A 12,555-nucleotide genomic window follows, 5' to 3' on the forward strand; every position below is an offset into this window, starting at 1 on the left:
AATAAAACAAGTTAAGTTTTTTAAAAACTTAATAATTACCATTTATTATGCATCTTTTTATTTCACCGACTGTTTTTAAGAACATATTTACAATAGTAAGAAATAAAACAACTTAATTTTACAATTTACAATTTTTTCCCGCTCCTAATTTATCCCCTTCTTTGTGTTTTAGGAAAAAATTAACGCAAATTTCTGTACAATTTCTTTTAATTAAGTTCACATCAACGGAAATCAAATTAAATTGGAACACTTGACACGTGACACTTATTATTTAAGAAAAAATCCAATTTCGTCGACGTTTAAACGACAAATTGGGTTTTTCATTGAATTAGAATGTTAAACATTTAGAATTTATGTTTATATGTTGCGTTATATCGTTGTGTGCTAAGAAATTCATTAAATTAATTAAATTAAAAGTGACACATCGTTTGACAGTTTATTTTTTACCAACATAATTTTTTTTTTGATTAAATTTTTTGAATGAAATCGCATTTATTTATACATACTTAATTTTTCACTTTATTTACTTATAATAGCTATATAACACATAGAAAAGTATACAAACCTAACCTCTAAGTGTTCTCGACTTAAGTCTATTCTCCTTTTTTTATTTGTCGGTTTTGGTATTTCGTATTTCTGTCAATTTAGTTTATGGACGCGACCTCTTTTATAACCTCAAAAATAAAAAATTAAATAAAAAAAAACATAACCTAACAATTTATTTTTTTTAGTGTTTTTAATCGCCCTTTTTATTTTAATTAAGTTAATTAACGATTATCTCTAATATTTATAATTATTTAATAATAAACGTAAACGTATCACAAATAATACCTAAAATAAAAACGAGAAAATAATAAAGACAATAATTGTAGGTTAGGTAATGATGATAATAATAATAAATGTACAGTCAAATCTTATCTTACTACGCGTTTTATTTCGGGTTACTTTTTAATAAAACTAAATCGTTTTTGCTTATTTCAGTCTTAAAAAAAAAATAAAATAACTTTTTTTTTTCATTTTTTAAATTAGAATTATGCATATAAATATTCTACACATATTATTTTTAATTTTTTTATATTACACGCACAAAAAAAATCATCTATTAAAACCCTTTTTGTCTAATTGTTAAAAAAAACTTATATTTACAACAAAAAATTAATACAATCTCTCACATCGTGGCGACTTCCGTTTAAAAGAACCCCAACCTCTTCTTCGTTTTCGAATCCACCCTATTCATATAAAAATAACAAATAAACCTCCCCGTTTAACAATTTGACCTCAAAAAAATAAGCACAAAGGATGCCTTAACACCACAACAAATTTAATAAACAAAAACATAAACGAGAAATGTAAATTTATTTGAAATCACTCTCCGCACTCAAAAACGTCTTTATTTTTATTTCATTTCATATTCACTCACCGGGAATGTTTTTTAAAAAACTCAAATAATTACGATAACTTTATTGTGAGAATACTCGACGTCCAGAAATTGATTTTGTGTTAAATAAAGGGGTTGTTGTTGTTTTTAGCGTTTCATTTTTTGATCCGGCCGGCTTGCGAGTCTTTGGACGCGCTGCCCCGCCTCGGGGGCGCTTGTTGCACAGCCCCCGCGGCCGCCGCCACCGCTTGACTTGGTGGTGCCATCCCCACGCCGCTGGCGCTTCCAGAATGAAACAAAACGAGACACATAGGTTTTGTGTTGGATTTTTTTTTTAAATCCAAATAAGCAAAGCATTAATTTTTATTTGATGATGATGTGATGGTGATGATGGGGGAAAAATGAAACAAAAAGATTAAACAAAAAATAAATAAATAACAAAATAAGACACCCACGAAAAAATTAAAACGATTTCTTTGAGGTTTATTAAACTAATCTACTCACTTTGCCTGTTTTGAATTACTTAAATCGGAGGTAGAAGCGTTTGGAGCACCTTGTCCCGCTCGTAATCTCATCGATACTCTTCGCTCGCTTTCGTATAATCTCGGTGAATCTAAGAAAAGTTTTTTGTTGTGAGTTATTAGACTTAATAAAAATGATTTAATTAGTTACTACTGGTTATAACATCATCTAAAGGTGCGGCCGCGTTGTTTGGGACGATATCCATGCGTTCGTGGGGCCGTCTCGCTCGCGTTTGAGGAGCTGAAGGAGTTGAATCGCCGGGTGTGGCCGCGTGAGAGCCGTATCTCGTTCCGGATCTTCCACTTTCTTCACCGTGAGCACCTCTTGGACCACCTAAAAATAATTAATAATTCAATTTTATTATCTCATCTTATTTATTTATTATATGTAATTTAATTTTGATAAAACAGCTTTAAAGACACGACTCCTTAGTATAGTTCATCAATGTTATCCTGTCAAAATCTGTTAATAATACTGTATAATGATGATATCATTATTATTAACCTTTAACCTTTAGAAAACCATGGATTACCACTGGATTAATGAAATGTTCAGAGCGTCCATACAATTTGTAAGTAATCTCTGTAATCAGAGCTAGTTGATCAAGCTAAGTGATAAAGACTGCTCTCCTATCACAAGGATTTGAAGTGGTCGATGACACAAATAAAGTACAGGGTGGTTCAAATTCGATGTCCGAATAGGCTAACTCGAAAACTATAAGAGTTAGAAGAAAAGTAGCTTACATGTCATGATCGCGTTTTTCGAGAAACTGCTAATGCCGAAAATCTCATACCGCTATCGTGTTTTGTTTTTCCGCTAGAGGCCAAAATTGAAAATATCGTAAAACCCGCAAATGTAACTATCTTGGTTATTACTATAGGTGGAGTATTATAACTAAAACATTATATGGACACTTTTTTACAGAGAATTTGATGACGTAGTCAAAAAAATTTTGTCGGTTTTAGATTTTGAGATATTATCACAATTTTCGTTTTTTTAAATGGAAACAAGCACTGATTATTCGCTTAATAAATTCGTTATTTTTTTCTGATTACAAAAATATAGGGTTTGACAGGCCTATTTCTTATTGTTTTAGAATAAAACTAAAAATAAACTTTTCTTTTAGTGTCGTCGAAGAAATTAAATTTACAGTTTCCTGTAAATTATAACTAAAAATTAAAAAAACATATTTCTGATATTTGAAACAAATATATTTGTTGAACTGTTTAATTTATATATGTTTTACACAAAAGTTGGAATAGATTGCATTATTTCACATTTTTTATTACGATTTAATATTATTTTTAAATGACTTAATAAATTATCGATAGATGGCGCTGATATGTTTTTTTTTATTCAAATAAACATAGCAACATTTGTTTGTATTCGAAAATTTTCTGAAGTGTCACTTTAAAAATCCTGTTTTTAAGATCAATTACGAAAATTTTGAAAAGTTTGACATGTTAGAATGTAACATATTAAAAAATTATTTGTTTTTAAATACTAGAAGTTATCTTCGTATTTAATTGTTAACTTTTTAGATTTTATCTACCGCCCCGTAACTTACAGGAAACTGTAAATTTAATTTCCTCGACGACACTAGATGGAAATTTTATAAAAAAACTTTATTTTTAGCTTTATTCTAAAACAATAAGAAATAGACCTGTCGAACCCTATATTTTTGTAATCAGAAAAAAATAACGAATTTAATAAGCTAATAATCAGTGGTTGTTTCCATTTAAAAAAACGAAAATTCTCATTATATCTCAAAATCTAAAAACGAAAATTTTTTTTTGACTATGTCATGAAATTCTCTGTAAAAAAGTGTCCATATAATGTCGTAGTTAAAATACTCCACCTATAATAATAACCAAGATAATTGCACAATTATTGGTTTTACGGTATTTTCAATTTTGGCCTCTAGGGGAAAAACAAAAGACGATAGCGCTATGAGGTTTTCGGCATTAGCAGTTTCTCGAAAAACGAGATCATGACATGTCAGCTACTTTTTTTCTAACTCTTATAGTTTTCGAGTTAGCCTATTCGGACATCGAATTTGAACCACCCTGTACATTGAATTTAACAAAAGGATCAAAATAAAACACCTGGAACGCTAATTGTGTTTTAAAAACGCATCAAATGAAACAACAAAGTCTCAATATAAGATATTACAAAACATATAACATCACCAACCTCAGCTATAAGCTTAAAGAAAACATCAAACACCACGAAGAAATAACCTTTAGCATTTTTTACCAATTTTAATTAAGTTTGTTCTGCATTCACGACTTAAAGACAAACAAATTACTCTAAAGAAGTCACTACATTCATAATGGAGTGTATAGAAAAATACTCCATTATAAATTGTTTTCTGATAATTGTCCAGGGGAAAACAAGAATCACTAATAAAAAGTGTAGCAGTGAGGACATTCTTTTTTGGCCTGTGACAAAGATTTTGGAATGATTAAGAGAAGCTTACGGAAAGTACCGAGTTTACGCTTTTACTGTAAAGGAAGTTGCAACAGAAGATATCATAAATTATAAAAACTGGTGGTCAAAATACTACAATGTGCTTCTGATGAAACTGAAAAACATTCTAGAAGTGAAAGAATTCCATTTTCAATGTCAAAATTTCAACACTTTGTACATGAAGCAATAAATTCTGGCGTTGTTAAGGTTAGTGAATACATTAATGAATTCATTTGGAACACCTTCAAGCTGACTCATCCCAAAAGATTCAAATGCCAAAACAAATAACCTACCAATAAACTTAAAAATATCAAGACATTGTTTCAAGGGGGTAGAAGATGATTATAAACAATTTTATTATTTGAGAAACAACTTAAGCCAATTTTTTTAACAAAGTCTCATCAATTTTACGCCTCTTTCTTGTATCACCTTTTGCATTCACAATTATATTTAACATATATTATTAAATTTTTTTAACTGATTCTTTATCTTCCAAAAAACTCAACTAATTTTACTCAACCTTTGAATGTTGGATGTTTCGGATCGTTCAAGCGAATAGAAACATTGAGAATCTGAATATTCAATAAAAAGAATTCTTCTAGATTCGAATCTCGTTAATTATTTGAAGCAACAGAGGTTCACTGCAAAACCAACAAAAAACAATATTTAACGACAAAATTACACGTGGAAGCCAAAAGGAGCATTGTAAAGCACAATGATATATATATCATTGTGCTATTAGATATTAATATATCCATGTATTGCTTTGGGAGCAATTTATTTAATTTGCATATCAAAAATATAAATAAATGTGGGACTAAAATACATTAATACACCCTTCAGTGATTTTATATGATAATTCTATATATCATATATTTCCACAGGACCTGCAATAAAAATGATCCGTTTTGTAATTATGAAGAAGAGAGCACGAAGAAAATTGATGGTTAGATCAAAAAATCGATACTTTTTTTCTTAGGTTCGATAAGTTTAAAGTAATTTAATTTAGATAAACTTTTACTGCGACTGTTGAGATTGATGGTTTTTGCGAAGTTTGATAATAATGAAAGATTTGTTTCAGTATTGCTCTGCAAGTCTAATAACGTTTTTTGGATAAAATCCAGTTATGATGTTTTTGCTTATATTTCAGCTAAATATTCTTCACTTCACTCTTTAATTCAAATACCTCTATCAAAACGTTATAATTTATTGATTCTATATAAGCTATTAATGAATCAAATAGAGATGATAATTATCTTTATTGTCTTACATGCTTTATAGGGGAGTGAAAAAATTACTAGGTTGATTATGAACTTCTGTACTAACTACTGTAGGTTGAGCACTAAACTGTTAGTAGCAACACAAAATCTGCTCCATAGGATTACAACCCAAAGGTTTAAAAATGCTGCAAACCCAACCTCAGCTCAATTAGTCAATCTAAAAGTCTACAAAGTTGTAAAGCCACAATATGCCACACTTAATTAATCAAAAGATCTACAAGGCCGCAACATCACAATATAATGATTAGTTTCAGAATGATATAGAGGAGAATGAAGTGATGAAAAACTCAACAGTGTGAATGTATGGATTAAAAAATCACAAGGAGAAAAGTATAATGATGATGTCCAACCTAACACAACTCCATTGAGAATCGTCCTGAATCATTTAGAACCTAAAATGTATCATACAAGCTTCCCATTTAATATTTCTATTAATAATATGTATCTTCATAGCCATTTCGAATGTTTAAAGTTATAGGGGTACATTAAAGCCTCATTGTGATAACAACTTTATGGTCTGTAGTCCATAATATGTTTAATAAAACTTGATAATAGTACATCATTAACTTGTAAGTCTAATTTGTTGCTTTAAATCAAGTCAGAACCTGGAAGAGAGTAGCTTTTGATCAGCAGTGTGAGTGTATGGCTTAAAAAATCACAAGGAGAAAAGTATAATGATGATGTCCAACCTAACTCAACTAATACAACTCCATTGAAAATCGTCCAGAATTAATATGTATACGTTTAGAGCCTAAAATTTATCATACAAGCTTCCCTTCCATTTAATATTTAATATACATTAAAGTCTAATATCACAATATCTTTAATCCAACTTGATAATAGTATATCCTTAACTTGTAAGTCCAATGTGTTGCTTTAAATCAAATCAGAACCTGGAAGAGAGTAGCTTTTGATCAGCAGTGTGAATGTATGGATTAATTATCTAATCAAAGGGTGAACCCAATATTGTAGATTTCATCTTTTGTATAAAAACGACCCAATTAGTAATAAACTTTTAACATAAAAGTAACAATGATATCAAAGATATTCCATATAATCTCATAGATGGGTTTAAACCAATGATTTTAGCTCCATAACCTTTTGATTAGCAGTGTGAGTGTATGGATTAAAAAATCACAAGAAGAAAAGTATAACAATAATGTCCAACCTAACCCAACTAATACAACTCTATTGAAAATCGTCCTGAATCATTTAAAACCTAAAATTTATCATATAAGATTAATATTTCTATTAATAACATCTCCACAGTAATTTCAAACGTTTATAGCTGTACATTAAAGCCTAATATCATAATATCTTTAATCCAACTTGATAATAGTATATCCTTAACTTGTAAGTCCAATGTGTTCCTTTAAATCAAATCAGAACCTGGAAGAGAGTAGCTTTTGATCAGCAGTGTGAATGTATGGATTAATTATCTAATCAAAGGGTGAACCCAATATTGTAGATTTCATCTTTTGTATAAAAACGACCCAATTAGTAATAAACTTTTAACATAAAAGTAACAATGATATCAAAGACATTCCATATAATCTCAAAGATGGGTTTAAACCAATGATTTTAGCTCCATAACCTTTTGATTAGCAGTGTGAGTGTATGGATTAAAAAATCACAAGGAGAAAAGTATAACAATAATGTCCAACCCAACTAATACAACTCTATTGAAAATCGTCCTGAATCATTTAAAACCTAAAATTTATCATACAAGCTTCCCTTTCATTTAATATTTCTATTAATAACATCTCCACAGTCATTTCAAACGTTTATAGCTGTACATTAAAGCCTAATATCATAATATCTTTAATCCAGCTTGATAATAATATATGCTTTAAATCAACAAAAAGATAAAAATTAATCTCTCAATGAAAATTTTACAATCCCCATGATCAAATAAAACAAAGGGGGTGAACCCAACATTGTAGATTTCATCTTTTGTGTAAAAACGACCCAATTAGTAATAAACTTTTAACATAAAAGTAACAATGATATCAAAGACATTCCATATAATCTCATAGATTATAGAGGGTTTAGCCAATGATTTTAGCCTTATAAATACGTACCAAATTTGAGCATATTCCAATCAAATACATAGTCATAAGTAAAACTTTGCCGATGAAACAGTGTCCTAAATAATTGTCTCAAATAACTGTAATCAGGGCGTTCTTCAAACCTCAATTGCCTACAATAATTGAGGTATGTAGGAAATTCTACAGGGTAACCCTTAAAACAAATAAATAAAATTAATTTCTGAATAATATCACAAATGATTAAATTAAAACATACTTTACAGAGGTCTTCTATTGGTGTTGACATCTTCTTTTCCGAAATTCTTTCGTATTTTTGTCTTTTTGTGGCTGCTTTTAAACCCTGCCAAGGTAAGGAACCTCTATTAAAATACATCAGAACATATCCGAGCGATTCCAAATCATCTCTTCTTGATTGCTCAATACCTAAGTGGGTGTTTATACTTGCATAACGTGCAGTACCTAAATAAACAATAATTATATTTAAAAAAAAATTATTATTTATTTTATTACCGGTTAAATTTTTGTTTTCTCTATAAGGTATATGAACATGACTACGTCCGTCGCGATACTTTTTGGCCAAACCAAAGTCGATGATGTAAACAAGATTTCCTTTTTTACCAAGACCCATTAAAAAATTATCCGGTTTGATGTCGCGGTGAATAAAATTCCTCGAATGAATGAAATCGGTGCGAGATATTAATTGATCGGCAAGTAACAGTACGGTTTTTAATGAGAAACGGCGCGAACAAAAATTAAATAAATCTTCCAAAGATGGTCCTAAAAGCTCCATCACCATCACATTGTAATCACCTTCAGATCCACACCATTTTATTTGCGGTATTCCAACTAAAAATTAAATTAAATAAACTCTAACTAATTGAGAATAAATTAAAATAAATCGAAGGACTAAAATTAACATATGATCTCGTTATATAAGTCGACATTTACTTAAAAGTGTTATGTAGGAAGTTAATTGAATAATTAATAAAAGTTTTTTACCTCCGCCTTGCATCATTTTGTAAAATTTTGATTCTATATGTAATTGTGGGTGTCGAGTTTTGATGCATTCTAATTTAATCGCAACTTCTTCTCCCGTTGAAATATTAGTACCTAAAAAATAAATAAATTAAATTAGAAATAATTTTTTTTTAGGTTATGTCAAATTGTCATTTTTTAATTTGAGGCTAACTTCATTTGTGATTTTTTTTGATTTTTAGGTTATGTTGAATTAATTTTAGCATAAATCTCAATAAAAAGTGACCAAGTTTTGTAAATTGCTAATAAAACCGGTTTATTGGTGGTTATTTTTAATCTAAATCCGTGTCCTGACCTACAAAGAAAATCCCTAACCTTAATTCTTTAAATTTTATGTATATTTATTAAAAAAAAAAAGCGTGTTTTATCGCCCTTGATAAATCCTTTATCAAATTAATTATACCAATGCAACACATATTCATAATTGTTAACCGTTAAATTGAAACGAATTTAATTTTTATTTTAACATGGTGTAATCGAAATAAAGCACAAAGAGAAACTTGCTTATTAAAATTAATTTCGTAAAAAATTAATTTAATCGTAATGATTTGATTGTTCAAATCAAATTTAATAAATAATCGTTAAATTTAATCGATTCCTTTAAAGTTTTAAAGTGATAAAATAATTTTTTTGTGAAACGTCAAAATGAACATGTCAATTTTTAAGGTTAAAAAGGTTTTTCTCCTTTTTTTTTAAATAAAAAGAAAGAGATGAAAAAAAATAATCTTTTGTTTATTTTATAACCGCAATCGAAATTTATAACGTCTATTATAGACAAGAACTGTCATCGTAAAAAAAATGGTTAAAAAAAAATTTTATGTTGATTTCTTACCTAAATAGATGTCACCAAAAGAACCCGAACCGATTTTCCGTCCGAGTCTGTATTTGTTTCCGACCCGGAGCTCCATTCTCGTCCGGATTATTTCTAATTTCGACCAACAAAAGACATATAAAGTGTTGGTTTCCTCCGATCTGTGGTGGTTTCAGGCGGCCATGTTTTTACATTAGCCAACTATAGGTACACACACACTCGCACAAACCTCGGCCACAATCATAGGAGAAAGAGAGAGAAAAGAACGTTAAACCAACATTAAAAAAAAGGATAGAACTAAAAAAATTGTCCCCGTCCGAAAATCCCAATCGAAAAAGAAACTATATTTTATAACTGTCGTTCTATTCCGTATTTAATCTTCTTTCAATGTTGCGTTTCAATGAACACTTTTGATTTTTTTACGGGGCGTTGTCTTGAAATGAAGTCGATTTATGTAACGGGGTTTATTCCCGTTTTGGTGGTTTTGATTCTCCAAGTAAGAATTTGTGGTTTATTCGCGTAACAACGACGATAATCCCGAAAAATAATCACCGGATTTTCACTTTTCATAAGAGAGGAGACGATTTATAACATGTACACGGCGCAAACATTCGGAAACAACTGGCTGAGTTCGCGATTAACTTCGCGAGGGCGCACGCGTCGTCACCAAACATAACCGCTATTTCTTTATCTATTCATCGCTTTTTATTACATTACTTTTTTTTATTAAAATTATTAAATCATTCATTTCTTTTTAATAATTTCATTATCTGATAATAATAATTACTTTGAGTAATTTTACTAAATTTATCACAAAAAAAATATGCAACCCAAATGACGTTAATGCAAAACATAACCTAAAATTAATTTTCATTAAATTTTATTTAATTTAATTATAATAATCATTACATTTAATAATAATTTTATTTAATAATTGAATTAAAATTTAAAAAAATCTAAAAATAAAGTAAAAGATGCCTTTCCAAACAACATCTTATTTATTATCAAAGGTAATTACTAAAATAATTACTTATTAATAAATTAATCTAATAAATTATTTAGAAACTCCTTATCAACCCCGATGATGGATAATTTAATAAATTCAATACGAAAAGAGGGCTTAAACGATGAAGTTAGAGTGATCGTTTTATCATTAAAGCCGAACATAACATTAAAAAATTGGTACAAAAACCGAGATTAAATTAATCACAAATACTAATTAAGAAATTAGCTGAATTAGGTAAAAAAGAGCAATAATTACTTTAAGTAATTTTATTAAATTTATCACAAAAAGTTATGCAACCCAAATGGCGTTAATATAAAACATAACCTAAAATTAATTTTCATTAAACTATATTTTTATTTAAATTAATTGTAATAAGACTAATAAGTAATAACGATTAGATTTAATAATAATTTTATTTAATAATTCAATTCAATTTGAAATAATTTTTTAAAAAAATCTAAAAATAGCCCCATATTTTGAACTTTGTAAAAGATGGCTTTTCGAACAACATCTTATTTATTATCAAAGGTAATTACTAAAATGATTATTTATTAATAAATTAATCCATACAAACTTCTTTTAGTTTGGAACACAAAACTTAACAAAAGTTTCGTTATTAAATGGGGTACAAAATGTAATAATGTGTGACTCAAAAACACGGTAAAACTTAATTAATTAATTTAATTCCCCATTACTTATTAAAGATGATTTAGAAACTCTTTATCAACCCCGATGATGGATAATTTAATAAATTCAATACGAGAAGGGGGCTTAAATGATGAAGTTAGAGTTATCGTTTTATCATCAGAAGGACCTGTTTTTTCAGCTGGACATAACTTTAAAGAATTGGTACAACAACCAACATTAACTTAATCGCAAATAATAATTAAAAAATTAGCTTCCTGAATTAGGTAGGAAAGAGCACGAAAAAGTTTTCAATAAATGCGCCGAATTGATGATGTCGATTGTGGAAAGTCCAGTTCCGGTTATTGCGAAAATTAATGGTGTAGCCGCCGCCGCCGGGTGCCAATTAGTCGCTCAATGTGATATGGCGATTTGTACAACGAAAAGTTCGTTCTCAACACCGGGGTAAAGTAAAACTTTAAAATAAATTTTACATAACCTCAAAAAAAATTTTTTAGAGCAACTTTCGGTATTTTTTGTTCAACTCCTGGAATTCCATTAGCACGATGCGTCCCAAAAATGAACGCCCTCCAAATGTTATTCACCGGGCTTCCGATAAGCGCGCAAGAAGCGAAACAAATCGGGCTTGTTTCTAAACTTTCAACTGAAGAATCTTTACAGGACGATTTAGATGTAATAACTTCGGCGATTATATCGAAAAGTCGCGCGGTCATCGAATTGGGGAAACGATTTTATTACAAACAAATTCAATTTGATTTAAAAAGCGCGTATGAAATGGGGGGAACTACTATGGTCGATAATATTAATTTACCAGATGGACAAGAAGGTGTTAAAAGTTTTATTGAGAAGCGTAAAGCTAAATGGGTTAAGTGAGAAAGAAATGTATCTAAAAAGTGTAAAATAAAATGATGTAAAGGTTTGATATTAAAAATATGTGAACTTTCTGTACTTTCAACTGGTCGTTTATTAAAATATAATTATTTGACTACTTTCAGCTTAAAAGCCATCTTCGTTTATAGAACTCTTAGAACTATCAGAATTTAATATATAAATCTTAATTAATCTTAAGCGATTAAAAAAAAAATAATAAATATTCTTTAATGAAAAAATTGTTGAACGTAACCTCAAAATTTTTTGACAGTTGTGTTATTAAGTGATTCTTTTAATTTTAATTAATTTGTAGCAACTAAATGAGGAAAATTTGATATAAATCAGGTAATAAAATAATTTAGTTTTATCCTAATAATTAATATTAAGTGATTAAAAAAATAGTAATGAAAAAATTTTTGAACGTAACCTCAAAATTTTTTGACAGTTGTCTTATTAAGTGATTCTTTTAATTTTAATTAGTTTGAAGCAAC

General features: G+C 28.9%; 2 protein-coding genes across 4 annotated transcripts; one reads left to right on the forward strand and one right to left on the reverse strand.

Moving 5' to 3' along the window:
* Nucleotides 1-35: 35 nt before the first annotated feature.
* On the reverse strand, nt 36-10,165 carry LOC111426400 (casein kinase I). Of its 3 annotated transcripts, none has more exons than XM_023060906.2 (8): nt 9,565-10,165; nt 8,697-8,807; nt 8,208-8,543; nt 7,954-8,156; nt 7,731-7,890; nt 2,054-2,233; nt 1,883-1,991; nt 36-1,660 (listed from the first exon to the last, which is right to left on the reverse strand). In XM_023060906.2, the coding sequence occupies exons 1-8, from the start codon at nt 9,638-9,640 to the stop codon at nt 1,534-1,536; spliced, it is 1,302 nt and encodes a 433-aa protein (XP_022916674.1). In that variant the 5' UTR covers nt 9,641-10,165; the 3' UTR covers nt 36-1,533. The 3 variants fall into 3 exon arrangements, with proteins under 3 accessions (XP_022916674.1, XP_071052309.1, XP_022916673.1); XM_071196208.1 differs by having other exon boundaries at nt 36-1,229; nt 2,051-2,233; nt 9,565-10,164; XM_023060905.2 differs by having other exon boundaries at nt 2,051-2,233; nt 9,565-10,164.
* Nucleotides 10,166-10,892: 727 nt separating this feature from the next.
* On the forward strand, nt 10,893-12,149 carry LOC111426434 (enoyl-CoA hydratase domain-containing protein 3, mitochondrial). Its single transcript, XM_023060947.2, has 5 exons — nt 10,893-11,077; nt 11,133-11,209; nt 11,263-11,398; nt 11,448-11,638; nt 11,692-12,149. The coding sequence occupies exons 1-5, from the start codon at nt 11,042-11,044 to the stop codon at nt 12,065-12,067; spliced, it is 816 nt and encodes a 271-aa protein (XP_022916715.1). The 5' UTR covers nt 10,893-11,041; the 3' UTR covers nt 12,068-12,149.
* Nucleotides 12,150-12,555: the final 406 nt, after the last annotated feature.

This window comes from Onthophagus taurus, chromosome 5, assembly GCF_036711975.1.
Source record: "Onthophagus taurus isolate NC chromosome 5, IU_Otau_3.0, whole genome shotgun sequence".
In the NCBI taxonomy this organism is placed as follows: Eukaryota; Metazoa; Arthropoda; class Insecta; order Coleoptera; family Scarabaeidae; genus Onthophagus; species Onthophagus taurus.